General features: G+C 43.4%; 1 protein-coding gene across 1 annotated transcript in view; it reads left to right on the plus strand.

Annotated features, from left to right (window-relative positions):
- LOC138567643 (zinc finger protein 2-like) overlaps positions 1-13,957 on the plus strand; it is a 563,467-nt gene that overhangs the window by 219,423 nt on the left and 330,087 nt on the right. The window contains exon 4 of the mRNA XM_069646107.1: positions 2,123-2,224. Coding sequence (XP_069502208.1) covers positions 2,123-2,224 — 102 coding nt within the window. The remainder of the gene's footprint in view (positions 1-2,122; positions 2,225-13,957) is intronic.

Raw genomic sequence — 13,957 nt, forward strand, 5'->3', positions numbered from 1 at the left:
TATGTTATTTTCCCTCCGTCTCTACCATATATAATTTTTACAGATTTTTACAGTCAATCTCCCTTCCAGATTTCTACACATTTGCCGGCATACTTCCTCTTCGGTGCTGTACACATCTCTGACTTGCTGCTATTCACTGTTATGTACACTGCTGCCTGTGCTGTACACTGCTATGTTTGCACAGCTGCCTCATCTGAACTCCTGTCTGTGCTCCACCCTCCATTCCCATGCTCGCACTAAACAAAGTATTGTTTAACTATAAATGACTATGAAAAAAATGCGTAATCTACACCATTTGATATACTCAACCATGTATAAATACTGACCCGCATAACCCCCCCTATTTTGTCCAATGAGGAAGAAGGTATTGATACTATCTCTATCAACATAAAAAAAATGTCAGATCCTGAGTTTAGCCCACTTTAGATCAAGTCAGAAAGGTCAAATGTGTATATTCTGGACACCAACAAATAGTTACAAGGTGAAATGCCTTATTTGGATTCATTGTGAATATATATGAACTCATTCATAGATGTGCTTATTGGGAGCTCTGTTGGGAGTTAAGCTTCTGGTTTGTTTCCCTGAAAATCAGATTTGTTTCAGAGAGACAATTATACGGAATTGTTCCTTCTGATTTAGAATCCACTGCCCTTTCATTCAGTTGAATGTATTTGGGGAGGGCAGTGCAACAGAGGTCCATCAAAGTATTCTGTGCCCTTGCTGCTCAAAAACAGCAGATAGGTGATAATGAAGCAAACCTTATCTGTATTGGTTAATCACGTGCACGTTCTGAACACTCACAAGGCATAGTAGGTTAGCCCCAACCCCGCCCCCACTGTATTCAATATTTTTTTATGTATTTGAATTTTTTCTCATTCCTTGTCCCTTCCGTGTTGCCCTGTGGGTGCTTTTAAACAGTATTTACGTCCTGTATAAGCGCCTAACAAGCGCACAATAAATAAACCATCTTCAGTAGAGTTGTGTTAAACTGGTCCAGTGGCTCATATTTACTCTGATTGCAAAAACATGATCTTCAAATGTTAGACTACTTTACCATGTGTTCTTTTATTCATTTCTAGTTATTTCCCAAACTATTTTTCATTTCCTAAAATACATATTATGTGAATATTAGTCTAACCAGAATTACATTGATGCTACTGGGTAATCCTCTAGGTAGCTTCCGTTCTATCATTTATCTAACCTCCACCGTTAGGAATGAAACCATTGCTAATCAGTGTTTCCTTTTAACCAATGAAAATAGTACAACCCTAACTGCTAAGCCACATCCCCTGGGCCTAGGCACACAGTCACCCACGTGCGTGATTTGGTCTTATTGCTTTTAATCAGTTAGGTGTAGTTTGTTTTCCCCAGGTTTAGCAACCAAGGCACCCACGTGTGGGCACACATTTCCCAATCAATTTATGTGGATTCCCGACACACAACACAAAGTGGTAGTAGTACGTTTTGAATTAATCAGGACTACTGGAGATTCCTCTTGGCAATGTCCAATCAGTTTTTCAATTAATGAGCACAAGTACAGAAGGGCCCAACCACTTGCAGATGAGTCATGTTTCTCCCATCAATGGGATCAGTACAATCAGAGCTTGTTTGCCACATTACCTCTTAACAAAAGAACACCAGCACAACTGGACATGAAATGGTCTTGTTGGCATCAATTGGTACAGATTATTTCCCTGGGGCAGCACGTAAGGTACCTGTTTTTCATTTTGATAGGACATTTGTCTAAGTGGAAAGAGATATGCACAGCAATGGGTACCTAATTAATAGTGCAAGGACTGATTTGCATTTTGCTGGACCCCTTTTGTATTGAAGTACAACGTCAAAGAAACAATTAGTGGCAGGACCAAGGCTGTTTTACACATGGTTGCGCCCTAATGTAATGGCTCAGACAGGCTACCAACAAGATGTATGGGTTACCATTGTGTATTCCCTGTGGTTCTGGTTAATTCAAAGCTGTGCATCCATGACTTTGTCACATTTATAAGTTCATCGTCCCCGTATTTACAGATTTACATTGTTCAGACACACTTAGTGAAGTACCTATGTGAATACGAATACCTATAATTTAAAGAGTACATCTTTATTTGTCTTTATCAAACAGGTGAAACAACCGAGGAGTCTGATGTTATGTTTAGTGGAATACATTATCCGAAGAATACTCGGGATACAGATGAGAGGGGAATTCATAATGTTCCCAGCACAGGTCAGATGGAACTGATTAGAAATTGGTGTTGTGTGTTATTCTGATTAAAACAGTACGTCAGATTCATCTACTTTAGGAACTGAACATGGAAGAATGAAATCTTACTGTATTCTTTGTCAAAACATGATTGTGTACCTGAATACCCATGGCAGAAGGTAACACTTTCTGAGCTAGAGTTACTGAAGTAAATGTGTGCCATGTATGTCTTTTTCGATTTGAAACTGAGAGAACGGTTGATCTCATCTACTCCAAAATGCTGAGCTAATGAAACAAGATGTGCAATAAGGAGCCGAAAAACATCCCTCTCTGAGCACGTAGGAAGTACAAATGCATTCGGAAGCATTAGGGTGATATACCAGATAGTCACTGATGAGGAAGGTGATGCAGAAAAGAGGACAATAAAAACAATAAATCTACCTCACTAAACAAATGGTTCCCTGGCAACATTCTTGAAGCCAGAAGAAGCAAGCGTAAAGCTGAGCGTCTATGGAGGAAAGATCAATCTGAGTCAGCACTGGAACTCTATAAACAAGCAGTTAAAGCCTATAAACTGCTCATCTTCCAAACGAAATCAGATCACCTTAATAATAGAATTATACAAGCCAAATCACAATCAAAAGAAGTTTTTACATTCTTAAAGAACTAAAAGACCCTCCATCTGTCCTCTCTGCCCAAGAAAGTGATAAGTGGTGTCAGACATCCATGTGGGTTTCTCGGATAAAATCCACAAACACCAGCAGACCATTGAAATACAGACAAACCTTTTCTTAGAACACAAGGAATTTCTCCCAGCCATACAGATAGACAAAAGTGACCCTTTGGACCATCATCTGGTCTCTTCTCCTTCGAAAAAGTGACCCTTGAAGAGGTACTAGAGGTTATACACAAATTTAGGCCATCTTCTTGTCAGGGAGATATGTTCCCTGCCAATCTATTCAAGGAGTATGCAGACACCTTAGCTCCTTGGGTAGTACAATTTGTCAACCAATCTTTTGAAGAAGCTTACGTCCCTGCAAAACTCAAGGAAGCCTGGATTACAACGCCCCTGAAAAAGGAAAACCTTGATCCATCAATACCGGGTAATTACAGGCCAATAACTAATATGCTGTTCTTGATAAGATTGCGCACTTACAGTAACAGAAGTTTGTGGACATTAACGAATTACTGGCAAGCGAACAATCCGGATTTAGAGCCAAACATGGAACGGAGACTGCGCTTTTGGATCTCCAGGCTAATATCGCTAATATCATCGAAAAAGGAAATCCGGCCTTATTAATGTTGCTCGATCTCTCCTCGGCATTTGATCTCATAGATCATGATCTCCTGGCCGAGAGACTAAGAACAACGGGTCAATGCTCTTCATCAGCCATAAACTGGTTTAAATCTTTCTTGGGCCCAAGAATGGCCGCGGTGGTAAAAGGCAACTATAGTTCTCTGAAAACATTGCTCACATGCGGCGTCCCGCAAGGTTCATGTCTATCACCGCTACCCTTTAACATCTTCTCCAAACCTTGATGCAATATGCTTACAACCATGAGAGTCCAGTTCACAAATTACACTGATGACACCCAATTGGTCTTTGAATTGAAAGGATCATATGAAAGGGATGTTATTAGAGTTAACGAGGTGTTTAATGTCATACAAAAATGGATGGCCAATAACTCCCTAGCCCTTAATGAGGCAAAAACTGAACTGCTCATCCTTGGCACACCTCAGAAAGTAGGTAAGCTAAATCAACAATTTAAAACATTTAAGATTAATGACATCTTCATTGAAGTATCTGAGCATGTCAAGACTTTGGGAATCTTCATGGACTCTCATCTCTCGTATAAAAGACATGTCTCTTATCTAAGATCCTCTTGTGCATTCTACACAAACCTCATCTGGCAAATACGTCCTTTCCTATCTGAGAAAAACCTAGCCCTGATTGCAGGAGCTATAATTAATCCCAAGTTGGATTTTTGTAACAGCCTCTTAATGGGCACGTTTAAAGGTAACATCACAAAACTACAGACAAATCAAAACGGTGCAGTAAGGGCCATATTTGGACTAAATAGACGTAAAAAAAATGTCTAAAGCCAGATGAAAACTTCACTGGCTCCCGGTACAACAGCGTATAAAATTCAAGTGCTCAGTTACGATCTATAAATGCCTGGTGGGGTCTGCCCCTACCTATCTCTCTAAGAGACTAACCAAGGCACCAGTACGCAGAAGTCTTCGATCTAACAGCAAAAATATCCTACAGCACCAAAGGAAAACATTGACCAAAATTGGCAGTACTAACTTTGTTCACTGGGCACCCACGATTTGGAACCCTCTGCCCTCTGTCTCCCTTACCATCTTTAAAAAACTACTCAAGACACATCTTTTCAACGAAGAGTAAACCTAACAGGCTCTGGCCGTCTTATGGATGCTTGACTCTTTCTTGTTCCATGTTGTCTGTCTTCGTTAGCGCCTTGAGGCCCATGGGCGATGGGGCGCTATACAAAAACAAAAATAGATAGATAGATAGATAGATAGATAGATAGATAGATAGATAGATAGATAGATAGATAGATAGATAGATAGATAGATAGATAGATAGATAGGAGATGACAGACAGCACAGGTTTGGACAGAGGTGGTGAGGAATGGAAACTTTAAGTCAAGGAACATTTCAGAATCAAGTTTATTTCGCATTTAAACAAACACATCCATTTGCAGTATACACAAAACCATGACAAATGGCAAACCATGAAAATTCTCATATATTTCACAAAATCAGATACAACGTATACAAGTAAACTAGGGACTTGGGCAAACTTTTATATCATAGAGATGGCTTTCATCATTTGTATCCCACTAAATGCCACTCTCAAATTTCATTTTGTATTTTATAGTATGATACTATGCTAAAGCGTTATTCTGTATTTACTAAGATCCAGACCTGCTTTCCCAATTTAACCGCGTGGGTTAGAACTCATCCTAAAATGGCCGCCGCCAAACTGCACCAGACTGCTTCCTACTGATGCCCAGCAGTCCAGCACAGCTGAATGGTGCCTACTTAGCAAATTTGCAGCAACTGGCCGGCAAAGCCAGCCCTCAAAGAAGGCAGTCGAAAAAGGCTACTGTCCCGAGCCTCATTCCTCGTTCACCCCGCCGTGTGGAGCAGGAGCTCCACATTCCTGTGTGTGCAAGAGCGTCTCTCTTGATACATTACAGCGTCCATCGAAGGTAAGCCTGCGGGCTCTGCATACCTTACAGCACATTCCGTGCATCTCTTCGATTTTTGATAAATCGCCAGCCTCGACAATTCCTTTGCTGATGCTTCGCTTGCTAAAGCGTTATTTGATTTTTACTAAGATCCAGACCTGCTTTCCCAATCTAACAGCATGGGTTAGAACTCATTGACAGTTGACGCCAAACCGCACCAGACTGCTTCCTACTGATTGCCAGCAGACCAGCACAGCTGATTGGTGCCTACTTAGCCAATCTGCAACAACTGGCAGGCGAAGCCTCCCCACGCAGAAGGCAATCGAAAAAGGCTCCTGTCCTGAGCCTGTCGGAGCCGGGCGGGACGCAGGGACACAAAACTCTCACTCCCCGGGATCATCAAGTATTGTGAGTAACATTGAGCCCAACTCATCCGCCACTCTCTAAATACCTTGGTGTTGACCTACATCGCTCTCTGCAGAGCAATGAGACTGTTGTTGATACTTGTCTGCCCCGCGCACTTTAACAATTGTTTTACCCTTTCATCTACTCACTAGTATTGCTCAGTCAAAATCAAATCATCCTGCCGTCCATACTATCTTCCTCCGCCCACATTGCAGTGGAGGCCGAGCGCTCCTTTATCGCAGCCATCGTTGTTGACTGATCAAACCATCTTATGTCATATCGCATGCTTAGCCCGCTATACTGCTGCTCTGAAATGTCTACGTAGCGTACTGTACCGCTGTAATCCAGCACTGCTAACTGTTAGCCGCTATACTGTTGCTCCGATCATTTAGCCTACCGCATTACTGCAAAGTTTATGTAGACTGCTGTATGTAAAGCCTTGACTCAAATACCAGGTGGAAAAAAAAGAGATTTGCTCGATGGTCATTACCGCAGCGTGTGTATTTGAACTCATGTACGTTAGACTCACCTCTAGTGAGAGAGATTGCTTCAATCATTAGCGCTGCTTTGTCCACGTTCAGATCAGCACAGTCGCTATTTTGAAATATAGCATGCTATACTATTGAGTAAATACTGAAAAGACACGCTACTCATGCATCAACTGCGCACTCCTAAACTCAGTATATTAGCCTGACTGCTACTATGAGTTTAACTATGCTCTTTAATTACGGATAATGAGCGTCCTCCTATGGTCAGTACTGCTGTGTGTACATATGTACTCCTGTATGTTAGGCTCATTCACATCCAACTAGACTGCTTCAACCACTAGGGCTGCATTGCCTATTTGTAGAACAGCATAGTCGCTATTTTGTTACACAGCATGTCATATTACCAATATTGAAAAGCTACGTTACCTGTATGTCAACTGTGCACTCACTAACTCAGTATGCTAGCCGGACTGCTACGTTGATGTTTAACCACAAACTGTTCTAATGAATAATGCACTGCATTTTCACCCAGCCTCTTGATAAAAGGTAATTCCTGTCGAAACAAATTATATGCCTCACTTTTATTAATGTGTAGAGGTTTATGTATATAAGGAGCCTCTGTTGCTAAGTATGCCGCAGGACCATCCCAGTTACCTTCCTATAAAGAATATACTTTTGCTAGGTTGGCTATTCATAAGCATGTTCCCATTTTGCACTGTATTCCATGGTCTACTCTATACAGGGAGCCCCTTCATCAGCTTTAGAAATGGCCTTACCAGACTAGGATGCCGACGGCATCATCCCATCCCCATCCCCTGCCCCACCCCATTCCTACCCTCCACCTTACCATTCCCCCCTATCCAGGATTATGCCAACGCACCTACTGTTACTAGAAGCCCCAATAACCCAGAGCTCACCACCTTCCCATTCAAGACTACTCCCAAACACATTCTAACTACCACTGACGAAACACCTTCTTATCCCATTCAGGGCAATGCTAGACTTTATCGTCTTACATCACGTACCAAAGTATGGCCTAATAATCCAGAGTCCACCACTGTCTCTTACTTTATTGCTCCCAATCACATACTAAAAACCACTAATGACTCACCTTCTTACCCTCTCCAGGGGAATGCCAGACTTTGGCCTCATTACACGGATGGCGAAGAACCATGGTGCTATTAGCGCCATGGTTCATGCCAGTAAAATACCGGCACCGCCTTGGCGGAAAGGGGAATTACCGCCCCATTCCAAGGTTGGCGGGGCGGTAATTCCCCCTTCCACCATTGCCCTTCCCCATACCCATTTTTGCCCCATAGGGCTCAATGGGAATGGGGAAGGCGCTAATTACGGTACTGCAAATTGCGGTACCGTAATTAGCTCCCTGGGTCCCTTTGCGGGTTGGTTTTTAACGCCTGCAAAAAGCAGGCGTTAAATCCCCCAACCCGCAAAGGGACCTCGTAGTAAGGCGGTAAGGATTTACCGGTACCGGTATTTTACCGGTACCGGTAAATCCTTACCGCCATCCGTGTAATGAGGCCCTTTATCAACTTAGATCACTTACCAAAGTACAACCTAATAATCCAGAGTCCACCACTGTCTCTTACTTGATTGCTCCTAAACACATTCTAAAAACCACTGAAGACTCACTTTCTTACCCCAGCCAGGGTGATGATAGACTCAATCGTCTAAGATCACATACTAAAGTACACTCTCCACTATAATTCAGCCTTAGTAGCGCCCGATCTGACCACGCCTAAGCCCAACCATCACAACAAACCGCATAAGACACCCGCAGAAGTGATCACCAAACAATCTGCCATCTCTTCAGACCGACAGATTCTGATTTCTCCTACTGCACCCAAAACTGAACCTCCATTCAACCTTAAAGGTACCCTCATCAATGCCCGATGGCTAAGTGCCCATGCCCTTCAGATACACTACCTCATTATTGAACAACAACTAGACCTCCTAATAGGCACAGAATCCTGGCTTCAACAAGCTTTTGGAGCACTACTAGCCCTCGCCATCCCACCAGACTACACTATTCTCAGAACTGATAGGTCCAATACTCATGGAGGCGGCGTAGCCATTATAGCGAAGACTAACCTAAATTGAAGATCCTGCCCCCTCGAAAATATAGAAGGTTACAAGCTTCTCTTAGCCAAACTTGCAACCAATCACAAAACTACAATCAACTTCGTGGTGATCTACAGATCGCCCAAAACTAATACTCATCCAGATGTTCACATACCCTTGCTATTAGCCCCGATCATCAAACCCAATACTAAATGCATTATCCTTGGCGACCTTAACCTAGGTTTCAATGACAGCCTAGACCACAAAGCAGAAGCCCTTCACACTGCCCTTAAATATATGTATTTCACACAACTGGTGAATGCCCCTACTCATAGCAAGGGGAGAACACTGGATTGGATACTCTCACTTAATGCTACATTAGCTATTGAGTCAATCACGACTCCTGATTGGACAGACCACCACAGTGAAAACTTCACCCTTACCTGTAACAAAATATGCCCGCCTGGGTCCAAGGTAATGGACACTTATGAAACCAGAAATACCCGAAAGCTCACAGCTGAGAACTTAGCCCCCATCTTGAGCAAAACCCTAGCAACCAATGCGCTCATAAGTGACAACCCATGCCTCCTCGCAGACATCTACCATAAGTGCCTCACCTCGACTATTGAGTCCTTAGCACCACTCACTACCAATACGCGAGGTGCTGATAAAAGAATGTTCTTCTGGTTCAACGACGAGTTAGTATCGTTAAGGCGTACTAAACGGTCACTGGAACATATCCACAAAAAATCACCCACTATAGATTCTGCAAATTCCCTCTATGCTGCAAGCAAAATCTATAAAGCGGCAGTTGTTCCTCAGAAAGCGAATGCATACAACACTCGCATCAACAATGCTTCATCGGACTCAAAAGAGCTATTTTCCATTCTCAGAGAGTTGGAAAACTCTATCCCAGTCACCACTCTAGCTAACTCTAGCAAAGAATGGTGCACCACCATTACAGATGCACTAGCTTCCAAAATCACTCTGCTCCAAAAGAAAATAACCTCTAAAAGAAAAATACTGGCGGAAAAGAAGGTCTCGAATAACACAATCATAAAATCAAATGATAATGATACACTACTTTTCCACTTCACCCCAGTGACCCAAGAGCTAGTGGCCAATACTATTGCCAAACTTAAAGCCTCCAATTGTAAAGGGGATAACTTCCCAGCACATTTAGTTAAATTATGTGCTCCCACCCTCACCTCTATTACTAATTTTGTCAACGCTTCCTTTAACACAAATATGGTCCCGGGTACTATTAAAGAAGTGTGGGTTACCCCACTGCTAAAAAAAAACACACTTCACCCGACTGTGCCCACTAATTACCGACCAATTACCACAGTACCTTAATTGCTGAAGATCACAGATAAAATTGCATACTCACAAATCCAAGTCCATCTTGAACAAAACCAGCTCCTAGGTGCCAGACAATCTGGATTCAGGCCCAGCCATAGTACTGAACCAGCACTCATTGATTTGAAAATACAGTTGGACTCCATCAGAGACGCAGGGAAACTGCATACTAATGCTGCTGGACCTCTCTGCAGCTTTCAATCTTGTTGATCGCGACAAACTATGCACTACCCTAGCTAATGACTTTAGTTTCTCTTAAAATGCCACCCTGTGGGTGAAATCCTTTGTAGCCGAACGTACGTCTAGAGTGTCCATCGGTAAGACACTGCTGATCCCATAACAGTCCCAATCGGGGTGTCCCAAGGGTCATGTCTCTCGCCCACTCTATGCAATGCTTACACGAAGCTTCTCTTCTCAGCATTAGACGATATGGGTGTCATCTATACTAACTTCGCAGATGACACCCAGATCCTTATACCTATCTCAGCTAATTATGACCAGGACACATTGACCATCAACAAAATTTATGCCATCATCCAAAACTGGATGGCATTGAATAGTCTCTGCCTTAACGATGAGAAGACTGAGATTCTCATCGTGGGATCCCAAACCAAAATAGGTGCCCTCCACTCAGACTACTCCTCAATCAACATCGATGGTACGCTGATACCAGTACTTAAACAAGTAAAAACCTTAGGAGTGTACCTAGATGCCAATCTTACCATGGCTAAACACATATCTGCTCTTTCTTCATCCACTTCATACACATCCAAATTAATTGCCTCAAGCCGACAGTTCTTCACACCCACAAATTGCATTACTTTGGCCAGGGCCCTGATTCTATCAAAGTTGGATTACTGTAATGCCCTATTACTGGGGACCTCCAACACCAATCTAAATAAACTGCAACTAATACAAAACAAAGCATTACGGGCAGCCCTAGGAATAAAAAAGTCTGACCATATCTCCAATATTAGGAGGGAGATCCACTGGTTACCCATCAAGGCCAGAATCATATTCAAAACCTTGTGTGTCACCCACAAATACATCGCCAAAAAAGCCCCCATTTATATGAACAACCCCATTATGAAAAAAGAATCCATTAGAGTGCTCAGGTCCGACAATAACGCGCTCCTCGTTGTTCCTCGCTTCAAAAGCTCCATAGCAGGGAGTAGTAGTTTCCAAGTCTTGGCCCCCAAACACTGGAACTCCCTCCCATTAAACATAAAAAATTAGGATTCCTTCTCTGCCTTCAAAAAATAACTAAAAACCTGGCTTTTTACCCAATTCTAGTACACCAACTTAAAAGACAACGTTAGTCAACCTCCTGATTCCCTAGCTAACTGCCCAGGTCTAGATAGACACCCTCATGTAAGTTGAGATGAGCCTCATATTGTAAATAATCTTTATGCCTGCATTCCATTCCTCCTACGTATGTTAAAAGTCTTTGCAACAATGTTTTTTTCTGTAACAATGTCTATCTATATGTATGTAAGTGAACATTGCTAATTATTGCTAAAATGTCTGTAACCACGCCGTGAAACCCTAGGGTTTGGGCGTGTAACAAATGTAATAAATAAATAAATACAATTTTAAATTTAAAATGTTCAGACTTTATAGAAAAAGTATGACAGAATTAAAAGAGAGCATATTCCATATTACAAACCTCCTACACTCCCACCACACTCTCACCCAATGAGTGCACAGAGCCACTAACTTCTAGTTGTCACGCAATTAGTGGCCTTCAGCCCTGTGAACACATAGCCATTACCACCTCACTACACTCTTCTGCCCACGCTACCTTCCTCGCCAACCCAGTATCAACCTCCTGCACACCCACTACGCTTTCACCCACTGTTTACACGGAGACTCGACCATCTTGCCATCACTCACCCTAAGACTCTCTACTTAATTAACCAACAGTCATTACCAACTCATTGGCACCCTCAGCCTGTTACTCTTCTCCCGCCAGCCCAGTGAACAACCTCCTGTACACCTCACTCGCTCCCACCCACTGTGAACACTGAACCACTTACTACGACACAGTAGCCCACTGCCATTCCGCTCCCTTCGCATCATCAGGCATGCACAACTCCAACTACCATTTCCCTCCACTCTCTCTTCCTACACCTCACTTAATTTTCTGGCCTTCCCTCAAAACCTTCTGCTTTACCATTTAACTTCCACTATGTCATAATCTGTGCGGTGAGGCAGTGCTTCTCACCTACTGCCCCTTCCCAGCAGGACCATCCTCGTCGCCAGTGATAAAAACTAGGCCTCCTTCGCCAATCAAGAACACCAGAAAGTAAGTAGTTTACATGTAGGTTTATTCTCTTAGTTATTAAGTAGAGAAAGCACTGGGACATCCATCTAGCCCAGCACTTTTAGGTCCAACTGACACCAGTAGAACCCAAAATATACATCAACATTCCACCAGAGCCCCAGTGACATTATCATACCAACACTCCACCTAGAATGTTAGTGACATCACCACCATCCCAACACTCATAGCCATAATCAATCACAACGCAGATTATGACACACTACCACTTAACTTCCCCTCACCACCTCACCCCCGCTTGTACCAATGCCCAGGCACCCCAATTCAACACTGCAACCTCATCTATCCCCCTATTGTTGAAACCTCCAGTGTCATCGACATCGCCTTATGGAAAGCAAGATCACTCTGTAACAAGACTGCTGCTGTTCTGGACTTGTTTCTACGTCTAAACCTCCACTTCCTATGCATCACCAAATCTTGGATCCCCCCCTCTAACTCAGCTGTCTCCCACCCTCACCAAATCTTTCAAACTCTGATTCGCCTTCTCTCTCCTAAAACTGATTACTCCATTGCCTCCCCTCTATCACCCACTGACTTTGCAAACTTCTTCTCCTCTAAGGTACTCACCTTACGTCAAACTATTCTTCGTACTCCCTCTTAATCTCCCACTTCCACATCTCCCACTACCCCGCCCTCTACTATGTCTAACTTCACACCAGTCTCTCACTCTGAAGTTTCCCTCCTCCTGTCAAAAACTCACCCTACTGCTGCCCCCTGCGACCCTCTCCCCACCTCTCTTATTCCCAAAGTCTACCCTCTCCTTATACCTTACCTTACCTCCTTTTTCAACATCTGTCTCACTACTGCAACCTTTCCCTCAGCCTTCAAGCACGCAACCATCGTCCCAATCCTGAAAAAGCACTCTGCTAACCCCCTCTTGGCTTCCAATTTTTCGTCTTTCGTCCCATCTCTCTCTTACCCTTCCTCTCTAAGCTCCTCGAACGCCATCGTCTACTTACAACTCTCAGCATTCGTCTCCAACCTCTCTCTCCTTCCCTCTACTCAATCTGGGTTTCGCCCCAACCACTTTACTGAAACTGCTGTCTCCTCTGTTCTTAACTCCCTTCTCTCCGCACCTTACGTTAAACACTCTTCTGTCCTTATTCTTCTTGACCTCTCAGCCGCCTTTGACACTGTTGATCACCCCTTACTTCACCACTTCTACGCTGATGACACTCAACTCTTCCTCTTCTTCTCTTCCTTCACCCCCATCATCCACCTTAAACTCTCTTCCTGTCTCACTGCTATCAAATCCTGCATGTCCTCCCACTTTCTCACCCTAAACACTGACGAAACTGAAGTTTTATTCCTTCCTGCCAACACCCTCCCTCCCCCTTTCTCCCCTCCTTCCATTCTCTTTCCCCCCTTTCAGCTCCCCATCTCCGCCTCCGCCCGCAACCTTGGCCTCCACTTTGACTCGAACCTCTCTTTTACTCACCATATCTCTCTTACCTCCCGTGCCTGTCATTTCCACCTCTATAATATTCACATAATCCGATCCTTCCTTACCTTTCACACCACTAAATTTTTAATATCTTCTCTAATCTTTTCTCAACTCTTCCTTCTTTCTTAAATCCCTCTACCATTATGCCATCCGTTCTCTCAGCCTTCTCTCTCCTCATGATTCTATTTCATCTTCTCTCGCCTCTCTAGGCTGGCTCTCATTTCACTCTGAACTCAAATTCAACTTCCTCTGTCTCGTCTTCAAATCTCTTTACGATCTTGCCCCACACTACTTTTCCTCTCTCCACTTGTTCTACTCACCCTCTCGCTCACTACGTTCAGCTGATCACTTCCTACTCACTGTTCCACCTGCACCCTGCGCACCATCCCGCTTCTGCTCCTTGCCCCACACCACTGGAACTCTCTC

This window comes from Ambystoma mexicanum, chromosome 2p, assembly GCF_040938575.1.
Source record: "Ambystoma mexicanum isolate Mex_15411 chromosome 2p, UKY_AmexF1_1, whole genome shotgun sequence".
Classification (NCBI taxonomy): Eukaryota; Metazoa; Chordata; class Amphibia; order Caudata; family Ambystomatidae; genus Ambystoma; species Ambystoma mexicanum.